This window comes from Chamaea fasciata, unplaced genomic scaffold (assembly GCF_029207755.1).
Source record: "Chamaea fasciata isolate MVZ Bird 193981 ecotype frontalis unplaced genomic scaffold, bChaFas1.0.hap1 SCAF_11, whole genome shotgun sequence".
Classification (NCBI taxonomy): Eukaryota; Metazoa; Chordata; class Aves; order Passeriformes; family Sylviidae; genus Chamaea; species Chamaea fasciata.
In genome coordinates this window covers 10,883,162-10,908,326 of record NW_027094096.1, presented here as the reverse complement: position 1 = coordinate 10,908,326, position 25,165 = coordinate 10,883,162, and the positions used below count along the sequence as shown (strand labels likewise).

Here is a 25,165-nt window from a genome sequence, read left to right as displayed (position 1 = left end):
GTATAAAACTCAGGAAAACGCAGAAAATGTGCAAAGCAGGCCTGGCCCTTTTTATCGTCTTTACTAAAAGACAAAGGCACACGCTTCAACATTCACGGTAAGAAAACATGCACAGCAAACGCCCCGATGTAGTCACAGAACACATTAAACAAAGCTCAGAAAGAACATATGCCGCAGCCCGGTGGGAGAAGCCAAGGAAGCAGGTAAGGGCAGGCTGTACAGCAGCCCAACAGCCACACACTGAGCCCGCTCTGACCCCACAGCACAGGAAAGGCATGCGAGCAGCATTCCTGCAGGCACTGGCAGCAATTGCATCAAAATCCTGAGGCGTTCTCATGCAGCTGCTCCCGGGATCTCCGGTCCGTACCGGGGCAGCGCGGCCCGGGCCCCGTGCGCAGCCCCGGCACCGCCCTGGGTCCCGCTGAGCAGGGGCAGCCCCGGCACTGCACTGGGGCCTCTGTGCTGCGGGGGGAGCGGGGACAGCGCGGAAACAAACCCCGGCTCCTTCTCCTCTGCAGCCGCTGTGCATCCCCATCTCTTCGCCCCGCTGTGCCCGTCTCGGGTCCTGCACAGGGCTCTGGGTCCAGCAGTGCTGAGGAAGGTTCCCTCTGAAGCAGCGCTGTCCCTGCGGGTCTCTCGCACACCGGCACGATGAGTTGTTCCGTACCCCCGGGGAAGGAGCTGCGGCTGCTGCAGCCGTGCGAGGGGCACGAAGCCACCAGCCTGCAGGGAGCTCCCTCAGCACCCCTGTGACAGTATCTACCGAACAAGGTGGAGGCTGAGCAGGGGATGTTTAAACTGACGCCGGTATCAGGGCACCCCATCCCCACTGCAGAGCCTGACACCAGCGCCGCAACACGCAGGGGGAGACAGCCTGCACGGGGCTCCCAGCGTGCCCACCTGCTGCTTTGGAGCTGTTCAGGCCCCTGCTACTACTTACTGCAAACACTAATAGTTTACATAAATTCTCTTAAAATGACATTAAACAATGGGGTGGGGCTGGGCTTTTTTTTGAGAGTTTTATTAAAGATACTACACCAAAATCTTATACTCCATAATATTTTGATCACTCACAGACTATCTTGCTTAAAAATGTAGTTTATAGAAAACATCTGCAAAATTAAACCTAAAAAAAATACATATTACACACCTCTGGACAATCTGCATGTTAGCAAATAATTCCTTTTATTATTCAACCTGAACATGTACTTAAACAAGGAACATACTCATGAAATAGGACACACTCCTTCATTATGGCACACCTCAAACTACTTGGACTAAAGGAAAACTAGTGCAATTGTTTAATTGCATCTAACAACAGAACAATAAAAATGACTTTTTATTCCTTTGTTTTTTTTGTTTTGTTTTGTTTTGTTTTCCAAACCCATTCCATTTGTTCTCTTTGCTCCACAACAAAACCTCCAGTGGTTAGTCCTGGAGACCGCTTACTGCACGAAGCAGACTCCCCATGGGCTGGTCCATGTTTACACAGAAGCATGCAAAGGAGGATACTGCAGCATTTGCAATGCAAATCTATTAAATATGTTAGAACTGAACAAGGTGTCCCTTTAACACTGCAATTCTAGAGCCTTTGTCTGTGGTGGAAGTTTCCAGTGTATTCATTATAAAACAGCACACAATCAGAAACAGAAACAAGGAATTTTGCAAATTGTTTGTTTTCAACTAGTAAATCTTTCTGAGGGCTGTGTCTAGCGCCGAAACCAAAGCCAGCTATTGAGTAGCCAGAAAGCTACAGTAATGGAATACATGATCATTTCCCTCTTAGCACGCTCTTTGTTCTCTTCTTCCAGGAGCTGGAGACGGCGGTTAAGTTTGATTATCTAAAAACAAATAAAGGTTTTTAATATTTCATTAAAAGTTGCCACACTTTCTAGAAGCTTCTGAATAACCATGTAAAATTAGTATCTCAAGCAGATGGATGTTAAACATTTGATAGATCCCGCAGTCTCTATTATTTAGGAACAGAAACAGAGTCAGGATCTCCAGATTCCCAGAACAATACATGATGTGTGAGGACAGTCCAGCAGGGGCACGGAGAGGAGCCCTTGCCTTGCCTTGTTGTGGCAAGAAAACCTCCTCCCCCATTTAACCCCTACAGCTTTGTCCTGATATTGTCAACTAGAGGTTTTACATACCTGTCGTCTTAAGGAGGCAGCATCTACCACTGTCATGTCATCGGGTGTTCCCTCCAGCGTCGTATCGAAGCTGGACAGACTGTATCTATCAAATGAAGGAGAGGGCTCAGCCATGCAGATCAACAAGTACCATATTTTATCAACATCCTAGTAGGTGTATGTTTTGGTGCTGACGGAGACAAGAATTACAATTTTTTTTGCAGCTGTCACAGAGTTGCATTTCAATCGGATCCCGAGTAAAGCACAAACACATATGAAGTGGATAAGTGCTTGACTAAATTAGGGTTGATTGCTCTCCACACTGAAAATTCTCTGCACAGACAAATTTCCTGCTGACACACAGTTCCTCAAAAGACCATTTCCAGTTAACTGATTCGTGAAACCTGAATGCTGCCTGACCTAAAGTGCCAAAGCTGCAAGAGACCTGGCAAGAGTAGAAATAACCAGAGACTTGTGACATGTCTTATCCTCAGTACCTACTTCAGTATCCCAAGGGGACACTTACTGAGATTAAGAACCTCAGTCACATTAATCACTGTATTTTAGGCAGAGAATCTGGCAAACAAAGCCCAGTGCATGGTCAACTCACTGCTTGCTGAAATTTGTGTGCCTTAGAAAGTTTGTTCCCAGGGCACTCAGTTTTTTGAATGCAGCAATTCAGAAAGAGCATTATTCCAACTCCAGGACAAGTTAAACAAATACAGAGTATTTATTATCAGTTCAAAATGGCAGAAAAGTCTCTACAGGTTTGTATTTTGATCATCCAAGTGCTAGCTCTTAACCAGATTAATTTCCAACAACTAACAGGTAAAGCAGTTCCTGATCCTCCACCTACTCCCTAACTTCTCACTTTGTCTTAAAATCTCAGTTTCCAATATCAGCTCCCCTTGACTTCCTTTCTTATGAGGACCCATGAACAACTGCTGCACGCAGCTTAAATGGAACAAAGTAATGTCAAGGCTACCAAATTCCCAACAAATACACCTAAAAGAACATTAAGCATTTAATGACAGTTAATTGTCAACTTGAACTAACAAGAATATGAATAGAATTCCTGGAGCTTGCAGAATGCTCTTAAGTGCAGAAACTACTTTTGCACTGCAGGTTCTTCCATCACTTTCCTGAAACTTCTCTAGAACGCCCTCAGCTCAAGCAGCCTCTCTTCTCGTACCAAATTGTCAGGTTTCCATGTATCACTGCCCATCAATACTGTGTTTCTAAATAAGAATTTTTATTTCTACATGAGAGTTCTTCTACTCTGGATTTCAGTAACAGTGAGATCCTTCAGCTTGGCAAAAAAACCCCCCAAAAACCACAGTTTTCCTGACTCTACACATCCTCTGAAAACCAAAGAAATTTCTGATGAGGGTCCTTTTGTAGCTATTTTTTTTGTTAGTAGTACATGGTAAAAAGACTAGAAAATTACACCAGATCTACAGCACAGTTGTCTCTCACACTGTCCTGAGAAAGGCAGGGAGGGTCAGCATTTCAGTGAGATGCACACACCTCCCTCCCGGCTCACGAACAGTGTATCACTGCTGCTCTACAATTTCCAAACCATTCCAAGTATTGAATCAAGAGAGTAATCAGCAGAAAACCCCTTGGGATGTCTCTTGGACTATTTTAGAAAATGTATTCCTCAGTTAGAGAAGAATCACCTGTTTGAATCCAGTTGCTACTTAAACACAAATCTGACCTCCATTTCCATGAAAACACTGAAGTCTAAATAGCAAATGGGAATAATGGATGTGAAAGGACTGCTTTTTCCCCATCATCCTGACCATGGGATTGTGTGTCAATCTTTCCCCCAGTTCTACTGAAATGATGTCAATCCATCCAGACGACAGCAGCGGAAAGGCCAAACTTTCTAGCAAGCTCCCTATTAAATAGCAAATACTTAAACTATACAGCTCATGTAATGTAAGAGCCTCCCCCCAGGCATTAATCTGAGCCCGAGTTCTGCAGCACATTGTATCTACCAGACAACTGAGATCAGGTGACTTGGATGGGGAAGGAATAAAGGCTGGAAATATCTCAAGAGCTGAAAGGCAGCATAAAAATGAAGACTGTGTTTTAAAATAACATAGCTGGAAAGAGGGAAACAGAAATCTGAATTCTAGAATTAGTGGATCATGACTAACAAAAAAATGCTCTTTACCTGGTGTTGTCATGATGAGGGTTAGAGGAAGTGGTAGCAGCTGACCCACCACGTAACATTGGCCTACAGCAGGATTTTGTAGATTGAAAGCAGAAGACAGAAACAGGGAATGACAAACAAGAGATAAGAGGTAAAACACAAAGAACAAAGGAACACCAAAATACTTCCAGATATACTCTATGTTTCAATATAACTTCTATAATTTATTTTGTTGTAAATTGCACTTTTGGATTTCTCTCATTCAAATTTAATCAACACTGAATGTTTTTGCAGCTAAGACGTGTAAGGCAAATTTTTGATGAAGCAGCTTCATTTACAGAAGACAAACTATGGGAATAGAAATTCAGGTGAATATCATCAGCCTTATGAAATAAACACGGGAAACTTCAGGTTTAAAAAAAAAATACCCCCCAAATCTAAAACCTCACCCAACAATAACAGGAAATCAATAAATGTACTACACATACTTATAAAAGCCCTTTTAATCATCTTCTGCTCCCTGCAGGGAAAGGGGAGATTTGTCTTTCCTGTATTCACCCATGCTAGATGTAATTCAGAAAACCTGGGCTGGCAGCCCAAGGGCCATGTACAGTCCAAAGAAAGGTAGATCTCTCCAGGGAAAAAGAACTATAAGCTTCAAGCAGATGTCTTGAACATCCTTACAAGTGTTGCTCTTTTCCCTTTTCTCCCTGGGCAGGGAGAAGAAAAGGTAGAGCTTTTTTAACTGCTGCAACTTTCTAATATACATGAAGCTTGCAATGAGAAGTTCTTGTATTGCAGCTGACAGCAGATGTGACCACCTGCAGTACCCTCTGACAAGCTGGCATTACGTGTTTCCAGTACTCTCGTCATGAGGCATTAGGGTTCCACAAACTCTGCAGGAGCCTGAAATCTCTTTTCAATCTCTTTCATTTTCTCAATGCCAGCTGGAGATACCTGTACCATGCATTTAACCCATGGATACTGCAGGCTATAAAACTGAAGACAAAGAGAATCTAGGTATGAAAATCTTTCCAGCAGGTCCATGTAGGAGGCAGAGCTTTGGTGCCAAGGTGGCTGGGAGAACACTGTGTCCTGGCCTGAAACCAGCCAGAACCATGCAAAAATATCACAGCCACCAGCTTCACTTCAAAAGATCAGGATCTAGGAGCCTTGGCAAACTCTGCTACGATAACTATTTAGTGGGACCAGGCCCTAGTCCTGTTAGCACCATAAATGCACCACAGTGTTCTCCTCTCTAGCACTTGGGCCAGCATGATGTGTTTGACAAAACAGAAAGCCCCATTTCTGATACATGCAATATAAGAATGCTCTTACCTAAATGTACAAAGTCTTGCAGAAAGTTATCAAAAAAAACCCCTTTTCCTAACCAGGACAATAATTCAGCTGGTCTAGAATCTTCTCTGGCAGACGCTACAACTAAATACTTTCAGACAGTGTAAAAATCAAGCAAAGAACAGCTATGGAGAAGGTCACAGAATTCGTCTGAGAACTTAAGTCACCTGTAACTAACTGGCAGATATGTGAGCGTACATATCCAGTAGCCAGCAGGCACTTCCCACACCATCTGACATAGGATAACATTTGGATTCTGGGTAATGAGAACAACAGTCTCAAGTGCTCTCAAAATATAGCCACTGTACTATCTTTGGCAAACAAATTTTTAAAAACAGCTGTTGTAGAATTAATCAATCCTAATTCCCAACTACCCTTCGCAAGGAAAGCCACAGGCTTGGAGACAGCTGAGAGCTACAGCAAGGCACAAACCCAGAGCACTCTAGGATCTGTGCAAGTAAGGAACTTAAACTTAAGTCTTTGATCCCACTTCCCAACACAGCCAGGCTGTTAAGAAGGTACAGATGATTTCTTCCTTTTCTTTACAGTTCACATTTTATTTCATTACAGGTGGACCCAAAAGGAAAAGTACAATATTGCCCCACCTCTTCTATTTGCTTGGTTTTTTATATCAACAGAGAATTGATTGTATAGATCACAGTGGCCTCATAACTGAGAACATTACCCCAAAATCAGCAGCAAGTTTTTCGGTAAATACAGAATGTACAAGTATAATATAAGCAAGCCATTAAATGCATGGCTTTCTTAAAAAAAAAAATAAGAACATTAGAACTTTGAATTTTCTGGCTACTTCTATCCATTCCACCCTAAACATTAGTGCACGATCAGAAGAGGCCATAGCACCAAGGTCACGTGTACTCCCTGCAAATACAGCAGCAACCTCAAACCGGAAGGGGCTGCTCAGGAACACGATTTAATACCAGTGGGAAAACAGGCAGTAAGGCAAGGAGCAACTGAACCTGGTCTGTCTTCTGCTGCTTCCACAGTGAGGATGCGAACCTAAACACATGGTCTGGGGGGGAGGAAAACAACAGGTGGTGGACAATTCAAGAACCTGGGTCCAGCTTCCATCATCACTCCTGTGCCTGTGACTGGGGGACTGGGGCCAGCACACCCCCTTTGCTCAGCAGAGGCAGCAGCTGAGTTCAGCTCTGGCTGTCCTTTCAAACACCTCTGCAGGTGTCAGCAAGGCCATAAGAAGGGGCAGCAGGATAAAGGGATGTGTTGTGGACATGATCTGGGTGAGCTGCTGATCTGCAAACCGGACTCGCTGGCTCCAACTGCTCCCCCTGCCTGTCTCAGTGCTGCCAGCAGTTACTCCAGAACAGCAGAGCTGCTGCCTTTCCCAGCCTCCTCCACATCGGCACACCCACCTCATTTCCTTCTGAACTATTATTATCCCAGGCCAGAGTCAAGTGTTGCCCTCTTTGATGGTCTTAACTCACTTCTCATTTTATTTCTACAATGAAAAGTATCATTAACTTTCTCAATATAAAAAATGATCTTATAAAACCTCAGCATATGATTATGTGGGTGAAGTTTGGCATTTAAAAAGGACAGTGGCTTTTTATAAAGGGCTATCCTAAAGAAATCATAAACTGCCATGCTCTTTCCTCCTAAATAAAACGTACTGACTCAAGAGGTGAAGAAAAGTTTGGATAAAGTACAGATTTCAAAACAAGTCTATACAGATACAAAATAGTCTGTTTTTCCTGCATTTAAGACATCACTAAAATCTCCTTAAATGCATGGAGTTTTTTTGGGTTTTGTTTGTTAGGCTGGTTTGTTTTCAGATTTTCTTCTGCTGCCTAGAGCATGAAAGATCAGTCTTTAAAGGACACTAGGGGCAGGCCCTGCAGTCATTCCACAGAAATTGAAAAAGAAAAATGGTTAGAACTAGAAACCAAAACTGACCTATTGTCCTTGTCCAAGCTGAAGGAAATGCAAGAGTAAACAGTGATCATTAAATTGTTGCTCATTTAAATAACCCTTTATGTGAGCAGTGCTGGCTGAGCTAGGCATAACTCATTATCTGCAGCAGTACCATCAGCACCTACCGTTAGCAGTTTTAGTAGATTGGAAAATGTTGGGGGAAAAAAAAGACAGGCTATAAAACAAGTTAAAAATATTTCCAGTGAGTAACACACAGCCAGATCTTGTTAGTTTTAAAAGATCTTTTCAAGTATTAAGCATAAAATGTTAAAATAGGTAAGGCTTTGAGATAGAAAGCACATTACACAGAGCAAAAGAACAGAGTGCAGGTTTGGAGCAATTTAAAATGAACAATATTTTGCAACCATGCAAGTGGATCATCCAAATTTCACATTCCCACGCCAGCTGTAATGGTGGGTGTCTAAACACCCAGCCACAAAGGATACACTTTCACCTTATTGAAAAGTCCATTATTTAGCACTGATTTATTCATAGGTGACTAGAAATAGGTTTCCCATTCCTTCTAGGAAGGTTAGTAACAACACCTCAAAAATTATCTCAAACCAGGATGAGTAATGTAAGTTTTGAAGTATTCAGAATTCTCGAATTTTTCTGACAATTGAACTAAGTTGAAAGTGTATGCATGTATATGGATTTGTTTTCCAGAATCCAAGAAAACACGGGCAAGGACATGCGTAAGAGAAGCCAGGAATAAAACCTGTTGGCTTCACTGCAGACTGGGAAAAGGGCCACAGTTCTGATCTAGATTTTAACAAGGACTCTTGCACAGGATCCATAAGTGCTACTGCTCACAGACAGTACAAATTCTTCTTATCTGGAAGCTTTAATTTGGTGAGAAAAATTTATAATTATATAATTTTAATATTGATAAGGAAAAAAAGTATTGATAGATAGGCATCAAAATTTCAACAGCTACAACCTGGCATTTCACAGGATTAAATAATTCACTAGTTAAGCACCCAACTCGCAGTATTTCAAGGGACTCTATACAGTTAATTTTGTTTGTGTTTCTGAGTCCCAGTTTAAGTACTAAAAGCTCCAGCAAGACTGGAGTTCTTTACAATTTAGGAATGTTAATATGGTCATTTATATCTTGTCAGGTCAGCAAACATGGTGAGCTACAGGAGGTGCCAGTTTGGAAAGTGACTGTGAACACAAAGACATTCACAGTAAGATTGGCTTGATAGTCACATTTCATTACCAAAACAACTAGAAAGCAAATAATTTAAACTTCACACTACACACAGTAACTATGCTGCTAAGGTATCAGCAGAGGCACATGGCAAATTTCAAAGAACTTGCAACCCAAGACAACAGGCCACACTGAAGGGCTGCAGGAGAAATGAGCAGTTACTGCCAGTGCTCTTAGCAATTATTTCCACCAATTCAACCTCCTGGCAAGTCCTGGAGGTCTGAGCCAGCCCTACACCGGAGACTGCACAATTGTTACCTGAACTTCTGTGCTGGCATACAACTAACCTGGAAATCGCTTTTGGTAAATGAATATTGTCATTATTAGTCTTCAGGAACATTTCTATAGTGTTAAACATGCCATTTTTGGAATGCTTCCAAATCCCAAATCCAGACAGTCCAAGGATACACCAACTGAGAAAAACTCCACTGAAGAGAATGGAAATAACTATACAGGGATTGCCACGAGGCTTGTTCTGGCTCATTACTCTCCAAGTGTCAGGTTATCCATAAAATCAGAGACAGCAATAATCAGAGGAGCAACCAACTCCTCAGCGTCCCCTGCCTTTCTTGTTCTCACCAGCCAGGGTGGCCACCAGAGAGAATTACTCCCAATATAAACTGTAGCAGTTTCAGTTCTGGACACATTACCAAAGCAGTCTACAATGACTTGTAACATTCTACCCTGTTTCTGCATGTTTTTTTAATGCTTTATGACATCATCAACCCAATCTTATTGATTTGCACCACTGCTCACCAAAAGAAAAGCAGAAGACAAGGCTTGTAAATTTGCAGGCTCAGGGTCAAGTATTAATTGCAAAATACACTGATAATCTCAGAACAGCACAACCCCTTGCAGCCACAGGCTAACCCTTCCTATTAAGATTTTTATTTGGAAGGAAACCAAAACAATCCTATATTTGAAACAGAAGCATTTTGAAATGTGAATTTTGGACATTTAAATTGCTTATGAATAGTGAAAGCAAAGGAAAGCAAAAGCAAATAATTTCATCTCATCGTTGTGTAAACAGAAACCAAACTCCACTAAAAAGGAGAAAAGAAAAACAAAGCAGCAGAAGCTGGCAGAATCAGTGACAACCAATCACCTGCGGTTTTCATCCAGCACATCCAAGACCTGCTGGTAAGCCCTACGAGTGGAAGACTGGATAAACGACAAAATGCCACGAGCAGAGTAAAGATTAACTCCATCTTCAGGTAACATATTGGGAGGACAGACACGAGCCTGTTGCAGTGATGGGGTCACACTGTTTGTACAAGCACAGTAAATGAAGAGAGAAATACTCGAGTCAGATTTTAATTGAAAAAATAGCTGTTCAGATAGACCCCATTCCAAAAGGTTTATTTGCTTGCTTTTGGTTTACCCTTCTCCCACCACTGTAAGGTAACACTCCCAAATTCGAGTAGTGTGGGGATTACAGCTGCATTTACATATGTTTATGAGAAACAAACACAGTCAGTAATAAGGACACAGTTTTGATCTGTTATACAAGATAGTCCTAGAAAGTGCTTGTACAGCTAAATCTGTACCTGTTGAGATCAGTGTTCTAGTTCCCACTGACATCAATGAGAAGAGCTTTGTTACAAGCACTGGCATTTTAAGAAAATCCCACACATCATCTCTTTTCAAAACACAAGCCTTTTTCAATAATGAGAATCTCACATAGAACCCCTACAACAAATGTTTTTGGAAGCTGTGATCAACACAGTATTTTGATTTGCACATGAACAAGTTTAAAGGCAAACTGTAACAAATTCCAAAAATAGTACAAAATTCACATCCCAGTGACAACAAATTACATGATCTAACTTGTTGACTACGGTGCAAAAGATATTATTTAAAATATGTAGGACTGGACCTCAAACATGGCCATTTGGATTATACCAAACTTGATTATCAGAAAAAAAATAGTTTGGATAAACTGCCTATGATTTGCTTATGCTTCTTTACATTCAAAGTAACTTTATTCATTTTTCCTGCACACAGTAAGACTTTTTGGGTTTTTTTAAATCTGGAGACTTTATTAGAGGTGAGATGCTTTTTTAATAGGAATTATTTCATGTTAACTTAATTGTAAATATTAACACACATGCAAACCAAATGCAAGCCACCGTACCCTTTAAATCTTGGGTTAGTTTTTATTCCTAGATAAGCACCCATAATTCGACATATTTCCTTGCCACTTGTGCTTTGCTACAACAGCTTTGGATTTACAATGTCAATCTTTCTGACCTTGGCATTTTAATAAAACATTAATGCTGAGTACTTGGAAGTTGGTTTGATATTTGGCTAATCTCTAGCTGGGTCAGAATTCTGTGGCTACTCTTACTTGGAAGAGAGCTGCTCTGCACATGGCTGGCAGCAAGATCACAAAACTGCGTAGAACACAAGGTTCCATTGCACAGACTGAATCAAAGAATGTTACACAAATGTCACCTCACCCATAGCAGAGCTCGGTCACCCTGGGCTTCAAGGGACATTCACAGGCTGCAGCACCTGGGCCTTGGCTGATAATGCTCATTGTTTGTTACCTCAAGGGCAGCTATCTTTTCAGGCTGCCATAGACTACATTTCAATAAATAGCTGGTTGCTTCCTTACAGCTTTTGTTGTTCTCCCACACTTGTAGAATCCACCTTTCTTCTACATTTATGATGACTTCTGCTTTGTAATCAATAGTAGTCGTCACAGCCACATTATTTTACTCCAGAATTGCAATAGAAATGCCAGTATTCAGCAGAAAAATATCAAGCAGCAGGGGCAAGTTCAAAATATTGCCACTAAAATGAGTTTATCAGAATTTGTACTCCTTGTGGATTTGCTGGACTGAGGCAAATGAGGGAAGAGTTAAGGCTTGGACTGACAGTATGTTTTACATTAAAACTAATTTTTCCTGTACATCACTTCGGAGAAGGGTGAAAGACAACTTAAAAAAAAAAAAAAGATAGCAAATAATATTTAAACATATTGCAAAACAGAAAACATTGTGGGCTTCCTGTTGTCCAGAATGGCATTACTATAAATACTAGAGTAATGGTATTTGCATACGAAGACTTCTGTGTATACTAAGATGATTCTAAAAAAATTAAAAAGCAAAACAAAAAAACCCCCAGTTTTAACTAAAACTGTAAAGAATTCTCTAGAATTAGGTTACATGAGCTGATTAAATTTGAAGTTACATAATAAGGGGAAAAAAAAGAGAATAATTCTATGAAGGGCACAAAGGCTATGACTGGGTGTGGAGAGAGAAGCAAAATTTTTCTTCTATTTTCCTGTGTCGGGATTTGAAATTGCTGTCCTGTAAGCATCTGGTAGTCCTTTGGACTATGTCAGAGACCTTGGAGAAGAAATATTATGAAGCAATTACCTGATACACAAATCAGCCTTGATAACATAATAAAAAACCCCAAAACTTCCGTAAGGAGTAAGAACTTATCATTAGACATTGTGACTATCCCCCTTCCCTCCTCCATTCCTAGTGAAATGGTCGTAGTTGTAGGTATAATTTTGTTTCTCATCTCTGAAAAGAACTCTTATATATAGCTCCATCCACTTATTTTATTCCTCCCCGGTTACAGACACCAGTCAATTCCAGAGCTTGGAACCAAAAAAAAAGATGAAATTGAAAGAGCACAGTAGCATTTTGCTATATGCAGTTTTTAGCTTGGCAGTTATCTCCCCTAAACCTTCTCAAAGCATTTGTGGTGTACACAGGCTTTATTTCAGGTCTTTCTCTGAGTTGCAGTTCTGGTAGCATCAAATGAGAGGTAAACAGATTTAACTAATTAAGGTTACTTCAAATTCAAGCACATAGACAGACAGCACACCATCACCTTTTCCTCCATGACTTGCATGAAGAACAGAATTTCTCAAACTGTGAAATTGAACTCTGTAGAAAGATGTGTTATTCTAAGGAAAAGGCTGGAGCAAAAAGAAAATTAACTGCTGCTCACTTTTCCATGCACTCTTGGTGGTTTGGTGATTTCTAGTACAGAAGTGGAATCCTTGCGTTCAGCATTGGCTAGCAATGACCAACAAGAAGCTTTGCTTCTCCAGCTATTCAAAACTAGCCAAAGAACAAAGAGTCAAGCCAATTAAAGCTGTTTTGAAATTGAATTGTCCCTTTCATTGGCTGTCAGGTGTTTTTCCCTATGCTTTTTACAGAGGGAAACAATTTGGCCAAGTTTGAGAAACCCTGAAGCAAAATTAAAAACCACACATTCAGTGTAGTTTTTCAAATTTTATATTCTAAACTATAGGTACTTAGGATATTAGTATTGAAGGGAGCTACAGAATTAAACACACTCTTGCTTTTCATACACCAGGTAATGTTCGGGCTTACGTGCAATCCTTAGTCGAAAGAGGTGACTGGAACCGTGGCATTTTATTTCTTGGGACAGTATCTGATCTGTGCCACCTTGAATAATAATTGTAATCTCTTAAGTAAGCATCCTTAGAAATAGAGGGATTGTAATTTAGAGAGTGGTCATTATTGCTACACAGACAGTTATTGTACCAGCAGGTACTTGTTAGTCCCAGGATTTCTAAGAGCATTAGAGAATTACTGACTTTAGTGAAGCCCAGCTGCCAAAACAATCCTCAGAACTGTCTCTGCATGCAACGGGATGACAAGAAGAGAAAGACAATGGAAGAGAAACCACTATTTGTGCATGTCAAGAACACCGTGATAGGGAGCCTGGCCAACTCTCACTTGCACCATCTATTCCAGAACGTTTAATTTTGTCACTTTCCAAGTCAAGCACTGGAATTTCACAGAGTACATCTGAATATTTTGTCCAAGAAGAACAACAGTGTCCTAGACTAAAACTTGAGAAGTGTAGTGATACTTTGAAAACAAAGGCAGTGCTCCAAAAGCGCCTCTTCAATCCTCATCACAGCATCTGAGTGGCCCCTGTGGACTTTTCTATTTAAAGATGTGAACCAAAGCAAAGTACAAAGGAAAGAGCTGATTTTTGTCAAGGTAGAGCACCACAGCATTTGTCAGTGCAGAAGTAAACTACTTTTTCAGCCAACAACACTGGATATAAGAACTTTAAGAGCAGTTAGTTTCTTGTATTTTTGTAATAAACTGGAAAATTAGTTTTTCCAGATGGTAAAGGAATTTCAAGGTGATATAAATAAGGCAACAGCTGCACAATTACATCTTCTGTAGTGCAAAGAATAGATTTACATGAAACTTGTCTTTTTTTTTGCAGTTTAGACTATATGTCCTGAGGGCTTAAGCTGTGAAGTACAAATGGCTTGGCCTGCCTGCATTTGTGGGAGCCACACAGGTTCCACTGTGACCATGGTGTTTTTACAATCTGAGTTCCTAGAACGTTCCCCTGAGAGTTAGCCAGGTACAAGGTTACATTCTCCACTTGGAGAGCGACAAAACCCCGATGAGGGAGTAATGTCAGACTCAGCATCAGAGTGCCATAGCCTGTTCAAAGTGATTTCTTTCTTTGGATCATATTGAATCAGAAGAAGCAATTATGGCGGAGAAAGAAGCCATTTCCAGGAACCTCTGTGATTTCAAAGCAGATGATCTAACACTAGACGCTGCCTAACTTCTGTCATAAGAAAACAAGCACCTGGGAGGACAAGAGAAAAATGAAGTTCTATTAAAATATCTGCAGGTCAGAAGTGCAGAATACTGCAATGAAGGAGGAAATCTTCCACATGGGCAGCAGAGAATATAGTTCAGAAGGCTCAATATCATCTGTTATTTGTCTTATAGGCAAGAGAAGAGATCCCGGATCAATCAAAAAGATAAAATAGAAGGTGCTTGGCACTGGAACTATGATTTATTTGACAGATCTTATCAAGCACTGGCGTGGGCATCAAGAGAGAAAAACTAACCTCCAGGTGTATCATAATTTCCTGGCTTTTGTAAATGATAAACTGAGTCATGCCAGCTGCCAATTATATGTTTCTTGATCACAGCCTTTTAAAATTTACAGGATTCCAGGTGCTTATTGTATTGCTAAGCCTCTGAAGGATTGATAGTAGATTAAAATACTGTGACAGCAAATAACATTCAGACCATGTAAACCCAGTAATTCTATATATAACTATTGAGTGACAGCAAAGCACATGGGTGAGTTTTACAGATTTAGGATTTTCAGATTCAAGAAGTCCAGACATGTGAGAAATCTGACAGCAACTACAGGCAGAGCTGTTCTTACTATTTTCTCAGATGGCTGGCATGGCCCATGACTTTAGGAAGACTAAACTAACACAGGGATCAAGTGTAAAGCAATTTCAAGCAATTGCAAGAATTTCTTTACCATCTGTTTTTTTCCTTTTAAGTGCAAAGACTGGCAAAGCAGAGCTGGCAGCATCAAAGGGAAAAATATTTCCACAAGAAGTTCCCATCACATGAAGACCATGGTACTCCAGCATGTACCGTGTCCAAACTACCAGATGGGCAAGAGAAAGCCATTCTGAAGTGACAACAAAGTGTGTCCAGTCCAATGGGACATTACTGGATAAGTGACACCACAGGGAACTTGGACACGGAAGAGGCTGACAGGAACACCAGAGACTGAGCTGATCAGAACCTTAAAGATGGGAATCTAAGTTTTGCCACCTCAGTAAATGTGTATGACTCTGCAGACCTGGCCACCTAGACATGTGCAATCTATAAACTTGTATGAACCTGAAGTCTGATCCAATAAGAAGGGGAAGATGTGAAACAGTATTTCCATGAATATCCAGAAGAGAAGGAGAAGTAGAACGTGTCCGGAACATGCATCAGAGTATATTTCATTTTAGCCAAATTAACAGGTGGGCAGATATGTAGTACACATAGGACCTCCTAGTGCCTCTGATGGAAACAGAAGAAAACAGGCATTTCTAGGGCATAATTCACTTGATCTGCTTTAGACTAAAAATAGGTAGACCATAAATAGGTTATACACTTATTTCCCCCCAGTGATGAAAATTAAGTTTGATGGTGATTTAGCACTAGTTTTATACAGTCTGCATTGGGACAGATGAATCCCATCTTTCAAACCTTAAATCTGAAGCCTTTTCTAAGGCAAGGATTCCTAATGGCAGCTGCATTAAAATTCGTATCTAAAAGATTCCTAAGTATTATATTGCAAAACCAGTTACTTCCAGATGGAAAGATGCTGTCACTCAGAATAAGCCATGATTAATCCAAGACTATCATATCTAATAAAAATTTACAGACATGTATATCTTCAGGAGGCACCCTAAGAACTGCTGCCTTGGATGGTAACAACAGATCAAGTTTCCAATTCTAAATGCTGTTTGCCATTTTGGTCAGAAAAGATTAAGACATATATACTCACAGATTCCAATACATGAAGCACAGTGACACTACAGAAAAATTACTTATTCTAGTATTTATGAGGAAATAAAAGAATTTCTTCTCCTATGAACAAAAATCATTGTAGTATTAACAGTGAGAGAATTGGGAACATTTTGATGCACAAAGAAGTCCATTTCCTGAAAATTCAGGGGGAAAAGATAATACACCAACTCAGAAACTGAAAAATCTCCTGAAATAATAGCTCCTGGTAACTGGTGAAACCAACTGTGAGCCCACAAACGCTTCCACCCCTCCACTGCAAGAAGTCACCTCCCTAAACAAAACCCAGAGAAAAGAAGAAAAAGGCCGGTGTTATAATAGTTAAAATGATGCTCTTGCCACAACGTACAGAACATTAGTTGGGGAAAGCAAATGAGGAGGAGGTAAGGAGCACAGGCAGTGTGTCCCAGGCTGCACTCACATGGAGTCGTTGCGGGCCAGCTGCCCGTTGTGCCGCGTGGCGTTCTCGCTCATGGAGCGCTCCCTCTTCAGCCTCCCCACCGAGCGCACCTGCAGCACGGAGCAAGACAGACATAAAAGCCACGCAGCCCCAGGACACAGCAGTGTGCTCTGGGGCTCTGTCAGTCACACCTGCCCTCAGACACAGACACACTTCCATGGGTTTCACAGCGATTAGGAGAAAACAACTGATGCCAGATGTAGTGCTGGTACATGTAAAATCCAGCTCCAAACTCACTGCAATCCTGCTGTTACCTATCCATGTGACCTGATGTCAAAATTATGCACCAACAGAATTTTGAACATTCTCTGGAGATACACAAAGCCCTCTGGACACAATCCTGAGTAACATGCTCTAGGGATGACCCTGCTGAGGGAGGCTGGACTAGATCAACTCCAGTGGTCCCTTCCAGCCTTACCCACTATGGAATCACTTCCGATCACCAGAGATAAATGCATTTCTATTGCATTTTGTAAGTCTATAGAATATGCAGCTTCATAAGTAATTTTCCATTTTTAAAGCATCAGTTGCCATTATTCACCTGGATGCCAATGTTATACCATTCTTTGAAGTTGATTTTTCTCTGAGTTTTGTTAAACTCATTAATTCTGTGTGGTGTTATATCATCTGGCTATGAAGTCCAGAAGTTAACCACATACATTATAATGTATAACTATACACATTACAAGATTCTAATCTTTTTCTGATACTCTATAAATAAAAAAAAAAAAACCCCTTGCAGCTTTCTCTTCATCACAAGGATTGTTTTGTTAGATGTATTTTGACTTTATTTTTGTAAGTAGTGAGTAAGCTTGCTGAGCATGGCAATCTCAGGCCATCTGCCACTTCAAAGTCTAAACAGAACTACTATAGTGCTAATAAAAATTTTTTTTATTTTCTCAGCATATGTCAGCACCAAGTTGATCTGCACCACAGTAGAGAAATCATTGGTCATTTCACTTTCTTTAGCAGAATGCTTCTCATCTAAGGAAAAAGCAAAATAAGTACTGGCCTCTTCACTTTGAGGTGTCTGCTGTGGAGGTTTTTCTAGGTCCAAAAAATCTAGTGGTCGATCACTAAGAGAAATAACACGGGGAGGAGTTTTCAATGCCAGTGGTTTGAATGGAGTAGACTGAAGAATGTCAAGGTCTGCTGGTCTGGAAAATGGAATGTCTTCACTATTACCTGCAAGAACATCAATTGTCAATTGAAAGCAAATTGCTCTGAGGCCTGAAGATCAGTGCCCAAAGTTCAAAAGGACATCACAGCAGTAACTTCTCCTGCCCAGGACAAATGATGAAGTATAGCCTTCTTTAACAGGTCTTTTATGTTAAAAATTACAGTTAAAGTGTTCATAAAGACCATGTTGATACTTATTTGAGCAGTTTCTCTGAGGACAATGATCCTGAGTAATCCTGAATCAACTGTTATGCAAATGAAAGCACTCAAGACACAGTTTTATAATCAATGTCTTTGACTGGGGACATCAAAGCATAAAACATATGCATGCCACACATTTTGCAAACTGTTAGACCTTCAGCAGTTCTGGATCTGTCACTGTAAAGCCCATGACCACAAATACTAAAGTAATATTGATAGAGTCCATTCAGACATATTCTTAACAAAATTAGCATTCTCATTAAAATCAAACACATTTTGCATGACAAATATAAAGTCCATCCCCAAAATTTGTTATAGTTACTTTAGCTTACAGTTAATTACTAAAAATCGGGTGTAAATCAATAAACAGTATTTTTTTCCTCCAAAAATAGCATGATGAGATGAAACATCAGCAATTAAACCTTCTGTTCATAATTAATTCATCAGTTGTCTCCATTATAAGCTACACCAAAACTATTCATGAAACATTTTCAGACCTTAAAAAACTTTCCAAGTTAAAGAGCTTTAACTGTTTAAACATCGGAAGGCATTTTACAGGTTGTTATTTAAAAAATGACATATCAATATATATTTTTTCCTATCCAGCAAGCTGGGGAACTAATTTAAGTTTCCACCTGCAGTGCGACGCAGACATACCGGCCACTACAATCCGCTCTGGAACCTGCATGGTGACACTGGCATTTGGGAATCCTTCCTGGCTGTCCTTGTCCAGGTCAGCGTTTTGAGGAGCCACCTTGAGCTTCTCGGGGACCCTCATGCGCTGGCTGATGCCCTCGGTGTATTCCATCTCGTACTGCAGCCGGTTCATCTCCGCCATCTCGGCAGCCGGGGACGGGAACGCCGCCCCGCTCATCCTGCCACAGAGAACACAGAATGCTCAGACCGGATAGGAACACCGCAGAAGGATGGAAAGGAGAGGCTTGCTTCAGATTACCAGGGAACTGGGAGATCCTAACTGAAGAGTTTTGTCTAATAGAACAAACTAGGCAGTAAAATTCATAGGAAGTGTAGTCACAAAGAGCTGAGAGGTGCAGGCAATGAAAGAACCATGTGATACTGCAGACAATGCTCAAACTGAGGGTCCTCAAATTGAGCCATGACAAACCAACCCAGAAATTCTGCAGGTAAGGTACTATTCCTGCACTGGCTGGCAGAATTAGAAACATAAACAAACAAACACATCAAAGAATCGGTAGGATTGACAGGAAATCTATTCAGCCTTGGTGCAAAATCTAAATTATTGATTTGCATTTACACAAATCCAGTATACTGATGGTTGAGAAAATGGATGAAGTGTCACCAAAATGCATGTTGAGGCAGGGAAATGACAGGAAAGACTCAGCCTGGGCAGCAGCCTCCTGCTCACTGTCAGTCACCCAGATCTTGCCCCAAGTTCCAAGGACAAAGCTCCTTATCAACAGCCTGTCAAGTCAGCTTGAAAACTGAGAAAATTCATAACCCTTCCCAAGTGCAGCAATTCTTTAAACTTCTCACTTCTATATTTTCCTGTAAATTAACATCTTACTTTTGGGGAACTGATACAAGATGGGGAGGAGAGAGAACAAAACTTCATTTAAACTTAAAAGAGTTTGCAAATAACTTTATATATACATTTTCCTAGAAAAGGAGTGGGATTTCAAATGAAGCATTGGAGGAGATTCCTAAGATCTGGGCTGTGAGAAACTAACTAGTGCAGTTGCTGGGAGTTATGTCAAAAGACCAAGGTAACTGGAGTTTGAAGTTAGATTTAAGGTTGAGAGAAAAAGAAATCCTAGAGCTGCACCAGGGGGTGGCTGGAAAGGGACCTCCGACAGCTCGGAGAAGTTGACTGCCTGGGCAGTGGCCAGTGGACCTTGCTGATGGCTCAGACCCAGATAATGGTTCTGGGCTTGGTTAAGAGATCCTGAGGCTGCATTTGGAGAGGGGCTGGAAAGTGGCTCCCAGAGGAAACACTGAGCTGCAGGAACTGGCTGTGGGAAACTTTTCATCCAGGCCATGGCTGGGGGGCTTGTCAACAGCTCACACTGAGATGATGAGGTTTTTTTACAATTAGAACAGAAAAACAAAGTTTCTAGACACATATATCCATACACAAGATGTAAATATAGCTTTCCTGGGAAACCTGCCTATGCAAAGCATGGCTTAGCCTAGCATAAAATCTATGAGCGGTGCTGCTTAAGTAGGTCCCTAAATGAAGTAACCCATGCTGGCAAAAAAGCAGGGTTTGCCACTAAAACTGCAACTACATCCCTTTCCTATTTTTGGCTGCAAGGCCACGTCTGTCGCTGTGTGTGCACTTTGCTGAGCTGAACGTGCAGCACTCAGAGAGCAAAAGGCCTCAGTGCAGAGCAGCCACAGGGCAAGTGAGAGCCACGAGCCCTTCCTGCCACCATCCCACACAAACAATGCTTCCACATCCATCAATAAAACCTTGAACAACCTTCAGACAATGGACAGAAGCACAGATTGTGTAACACAGGAATGCACACACACTGAGGATACCCAAGGTGTGATCACCTGGCAGTCCATCCTGTGAGCCTCAGTGTTATTTGCAAGGCTCCTATCGCCACAGATCAAATAAAGCAACTCAATAATCTCCAAGCGTCCCTGTAGCACAGTAGGAGACCAGGTGATCAGAGAGCAGGGAAAAAGGCCACTGTGTAACCTTAAAAACAGGTCTGAGTAAACTTTAAAAAAATTAGTTTTAAAGAAAATGCTTGAATTGACGCACATTTAATCCACCTGTATTCTCACTGTTTGCATCAAGTGAAAGTGAAACAGTGTACTTAATTAGGAATAAACACTTTATAGCAGTTAAAGAGGTGCGTCAGGATCTGTCATTTCAAAAATTTTAACCTTTTCACATGGAGTTTTTTCATCCCTGCCCTTTGATTTTACAAACTAGATTCGTCCCTCTTGCGAGACATTGTCTAGATCAGCCAGTGACATGAACAAAATACACAGGCTTCTGAGACTTCTACATACCAAAAGTTGCTTTTCATTTTAAACATGGTGATCAGTGAAGCATCTCCTGATCTCCTAAAAATCATGTCAAGAGAGAGATCAAGTTTTAACTTACAGCACCCAGAGTATTGACTGGCAACAGCTTTAAGCACACTTATTGCTCACCTGTGACAAAAGGTGTTTCCCTGCTTGCTCACTCTCATTTTGAAACACCTGGCTGGCTGCAGTTTCAGTGATCCCGTATCCCTGCCCTGCAGCAGTGTTTGCACCACAGCTTCCCAACAGCCTGGTGTGGCTTTTGGACACAACTCTGCTCGCACAACAAATACTTTCCAGCTGCAAGGCAAAACCTACACAAAACCAGACAGCACCAGGAAATAGCACTGTGTGGGTTTAGCAGCACCTGCCAAGGACATATAGATGCAATACCTCAATATCTTCCTACTCTTCTTGTCTACTTTGTGTCACTGAGAACTGGATTTGCTGTCAAAGTGATTTCAATTTTTACTCCTTTTTACAAGAGAACAGTGAGATCTCAGCAACAGAAAAAACATTTTAATGAAGCTTCTGAACAAAACAAAGTTATGTTTTCTGCAATGTCCTTGTTATACAAAGCATTTTACAGAAAGCATTAATAATTAATTAGGAGGTTGAAGATTTTAAAATTGATATTTACAGAACTAAGTACCTCTTAAAGAGGCATGATAATAGAAGTCTGAGAATGATAAGACAATAAAAATCCAATCACAAATACAAACAGAGAACAGCTGAAGTGTAAATAAGCATCAACAGCATTTAACAAAAAACAGAAAGGAAGGAGGAAATCCAGAGGACAATAAGGCAAGAGAGGAAAAAAAAAGGTTATAGAAAGTCAGTTACACGTTCAGAAAGACACAGGAGCGCCTCTCTCTCCTAAACAAGAACAGAAGAGATGAGGATGAAGCAATGCATACAAGGGATGACTGTCTGGCAGCATTTTGGCCATAATCAGACATGGGCCATATCTGTGCTGCAGCCGGGAATGTTCTGCACAGTGTGGAGCCCCAGATAGAAGATGAGCTCTGGTAACAGTATAGCTCTGTCAGCACTGAGCTCAGAGGAGCTTTTACAACCCACACCACACTGTAGCTTCTCCAGCTCCATTACTGTTTGTTCCTGATGTGGCTACTTTACAGATCCTCTGTTCATGTGCACACGAGCTACAAAGTGCTCCCTTGGCAAGCATCCGGATATCCTTGGACAAGTAAAAAGGGGAAGAGGAAGACTCAGAGTTAAGGATACAAATTAAGGACCCAAAGGACCCTAGAGCTGTCAGAATACAGATCAGAGAGGCCGTGAACTAACAAAACACGAATGGAACAGTCGGAGGGAGAGGAGCACCAGGTGTGGGCTAAACGCTAAAAGCTGTTCGGCCAAGTACAGTTACGGGCTGAACTTACACAATACACCGGTCCCTGTCCTCAGCACTGGGATGACATCAACAAAACGTGCCCACTACACGCGAGCAAGGCTATATGATCACGAAACACTAAAGGCTGCATTCTTTCAAATTTGTTTTACTCCAGCAGAATGTTCCAACACAAATATTTTTAAAATTCTTTTCAAATAAGGAAAAAGAACTGGAGAACGTTAGAAGAAAAACGCCACTCTGACAACCATTTTTCTGGAACACCCAACTATTCACTGCGCTGTGGCGGCATTAAAAGCATTCGGAAATCGAGGGGGTGTAGGTGCTTCCTTCCCTCGATGAGGGCGCCGTCACGGCGGGTCAGGCGATAATGCCCGAGGGAACTGGGGAGCTTCGCCCCCCGAGTGTCCCCGGGGCTCCCGCCCCGCCGCCGAACGCTCCCACACGGCCCGGCAGCGAGCCCGGCACGGCGGCGGGGCACAGCCCGAGGGGCCCGGGCCGGGGCGGCGCTGGCAGCCGGGAGCCGGGGCGGGACGGGCCCTGAGGGCACAAGCCGCCGCGGGCAGCGCGGAACGCACGGGCTGAAGCGGGTCCGGCTGCGAGCGCGGCGAAGGGCCGGCTGCGGCCCCGCGGGCGGGCCGAGCCCTCCGAGCGGAACTCTGCCGCTGCCGCCAGGCCCCGGCGGTCCGTACTCACCCCGTGCGGCGGGAGGAAACCGGGGAGCGCTGCCAGCCCGGCCGGGCCGGGAGCGCGTCAGGCACCGCGGCACCGCTCCCGCACCGCGCTCCGCGGGTCAGCCGCCAAACGCGGCCTGCGCGTCCCCATCGGCCTTCCGTAAGTGCCGCGCCTCACGTGACTGGAGGCGGGCGGAAGCGCCTCTCGCCGGTGCCTCGCCTGCGAGGGCGGCGGGGGCAGCCATGTTTAGTGAGGGCAGCGTGCGCCGCGCAGGCGCCTTGGGGTGTCCGGCAAGGTGACCCGCGGCGCGGCCCCGGCGGGAGCCGGCGGGCTCTGCCGCGTCCGGAGTTGTGCCGTGGCGGCTGGGCCGTGTCCCGGTGTGTGCTGAGCTCCGGCGCCGGTAGGAGCCGGGGCGCTGCAGGGCGCGCCTGCCGGCCCACAGCCCGCTGTGCCCTGAGGCGCTGCTCCAGGGCAGCCCCGCCGCCCGCTCAGCCTCGCGTCTGGCCGGCCCTGGGCTCCCGAGGCCCGGCCTGGCCCACGCCCCGTTACCATCACACAATTGTCACCGGGCGTGGGTGACAGCCGTCCCTGTAGTGCCCCGCTGAGCCCCAACGCACACGCCTTGCTCTGCACAGAGCACTGGCTCCCGACGAGCTGAAACGCTTCCAAGGGCTGAGCCTTCCTGAAACTGATCCTCAGAGAACCGAGGAGCAGCTGCTGTTCATGGTGTAACTCAACTTTCCAACTCCATACAGGAAAAGACAATGAAAGATGCTATTATATATATGAGGTGGTGTTTTTTTTTTAAGAGAAGAAAGGAGTCTCACAGCTTTCCCTATCTTTGGATTTATGGTTACAATGTTTTGGAGGTGTAGCAGTTTCACTACAGAAGCATATATTGATCAAGGGCTTGCAACTTGCTAATTCAGCTCTTTACAAATATCAACAGCAGTTTTACAGAGACAAGTGGTCAGAAATGTGATCTCCTACTAAAGAGAAGTTGTCTAACATTGAGAATGATACAGTAGTTGCTTTAAGATCTTATGTTTGAGCTTACACTTGGCCTCCTTGAAACATGAGCTGTGCCTCAAGCACACTTTACCAGGCAATGCTCATCATTCTGTGTGGAATCCTCAATTTCGCCTCTTCTTTAACATTTTATAAACTATCAAGAGGATTTCGTCTTTAAAATAAACAAGAAACCCCACCCAAAAATTATAGTTTAAAAACTGGTTCTTCAAGCAGTTCCTCTGCATATGGTTCCTCTCCTGTGATTCCCCATATATAATTTTGAGACCAGTTATGTGTCTGTCATTATTCCATTGAATACGTGACTTTTGCTAATAAATTCAGTGGTCACAGCAAGTCACTTGAGTTGTTCTGAGTCACAGGAAATCCTCCAGAAAAGCTCTGGTGAGGATTTCTAGTGTAGTATCACATTATGAATTACCATTAGAGGGTCACAACTGTCCATGGCCCCATCTTCTGTCCCATCCCAAAATGAATTGGTTCAGGCTGTATCCCTTCCCCTCTCAGGATGTTCTTTCCATTTTTTGCTTTGTGTACAGGTCCTTGCACAAGTAACCTTTGCCAGTGTGCAGATTTCACTGCAGGTATCGATTTTCAGATCAGTGATTTAAAAGGCCATCCTTAAACATGTTGCATACAACACAGTTCTGGTGGTTTGTCTTCCTTATTTTCATGCTGACCTCTTGGTAATAATTTTAGGTTGTGCCTTTTTCCTTCTGCTGCACAGTCTGATTGTACCAAGTACCACACAGCCACTCACTCCCCACATCCCACCTCACCATGGGATGGGAGGAGAGTCAAGAAAATAGAACTCATGTTGAGGTAAGAATGGTTTTATAATTGAAACAAAGTAGTAATAATAATTATACTTCTACTACTAATTGTAATTAAAGAAGGAGAGAATTGTAATTAAACAGAAGGAGAGAAGGAGATAAAACCCAAGTAAGGCAGGCAAGTGACGACAATACAATTACTCATCCCCTGCTGACCAGTGCCCAGCTGGGCCCTGATCCACCATCAGCCTCCTCTTTCCAGGTAATTTCCCCAGTCCATATACT

At 42.6% G+C, this 25,165-nt stretch overlaps 1 protein-coding gene across 9 annotated transcripts; it reads right to left on the bottom strand.

The window, feature by feature from the left end:
• Positions 1–1,162: 1,162 nt before the first annotated feature.
• Positions 1,163–23,259, bottom strand: MFF (mitochondrial fission factor). Of its 9 annotated transcripts, XM_066193193.1 has the most exons (10): positions 23,100–23,259; positions 18,668–18,885; positions 17,643–17,815; positions 16,592–16,680; positions 13,174–13,248; positions 9,921–10,079; positions 7,585–7,602; positions 4,315–4,377; positions 2,157–2,241; positions 1,163–1,841 (listed from the first exon to the last, which is right to left on the bottom strand). In XM_066193193.1, exons 2-10 carry the CDS (start codon positions 18,882–18,884, stop codon positions 1,710–1,712), a joined length of 1,011 nt encoding a protein of 336 aa, XP_066049290.1. In that variant the 5' UTR covers position 18,885; positions 23,100–23,259; the 3' UTR covers positions 1,163–1,709. The 9 variants fall into 9 exon arrangements, with proteins under 9 accessions (XP_066049290.1, XP_066049291.1, XP_066049293.1 ...); XM_066193194.1 differs by lacking the exon at positions 7,585–7,602 and having other exon boundaries at positions 23,100–23,258; XM_066193196.1 differs by lacking the exon at positions 13,174–13,248 and having other exon boundaries at positions 23,100–23,257.
• Positions 23,260–25,165: the final 1,906 nt, after the last annotated feature.

Bases quoted from the DNA above. Each gene is read 5' to 3' on its own strand.
- MFF (XM_066193193.1), bottom strand. From the start codon at position 18,884: ATGAGCGGGGCGGCGTTCCCGTCCCCGGCTGCCGAGATGGCGGAGATG. The intron at 16,681-17,642 runs GCCAGTACTTAT...TCCGTGCTGCAG, and splicing joins AGACACCTCAAAGTGAAGAG to GTGCGCTCGGTGGGGAGGCT. The intron at 10,080-13,173 runs GTAAGCCCGAAC...TTGTACAAACAG, and splicing joins CTTTCGACTAAGGATTGCAC to TGTGACCCCATCACTGCAAC.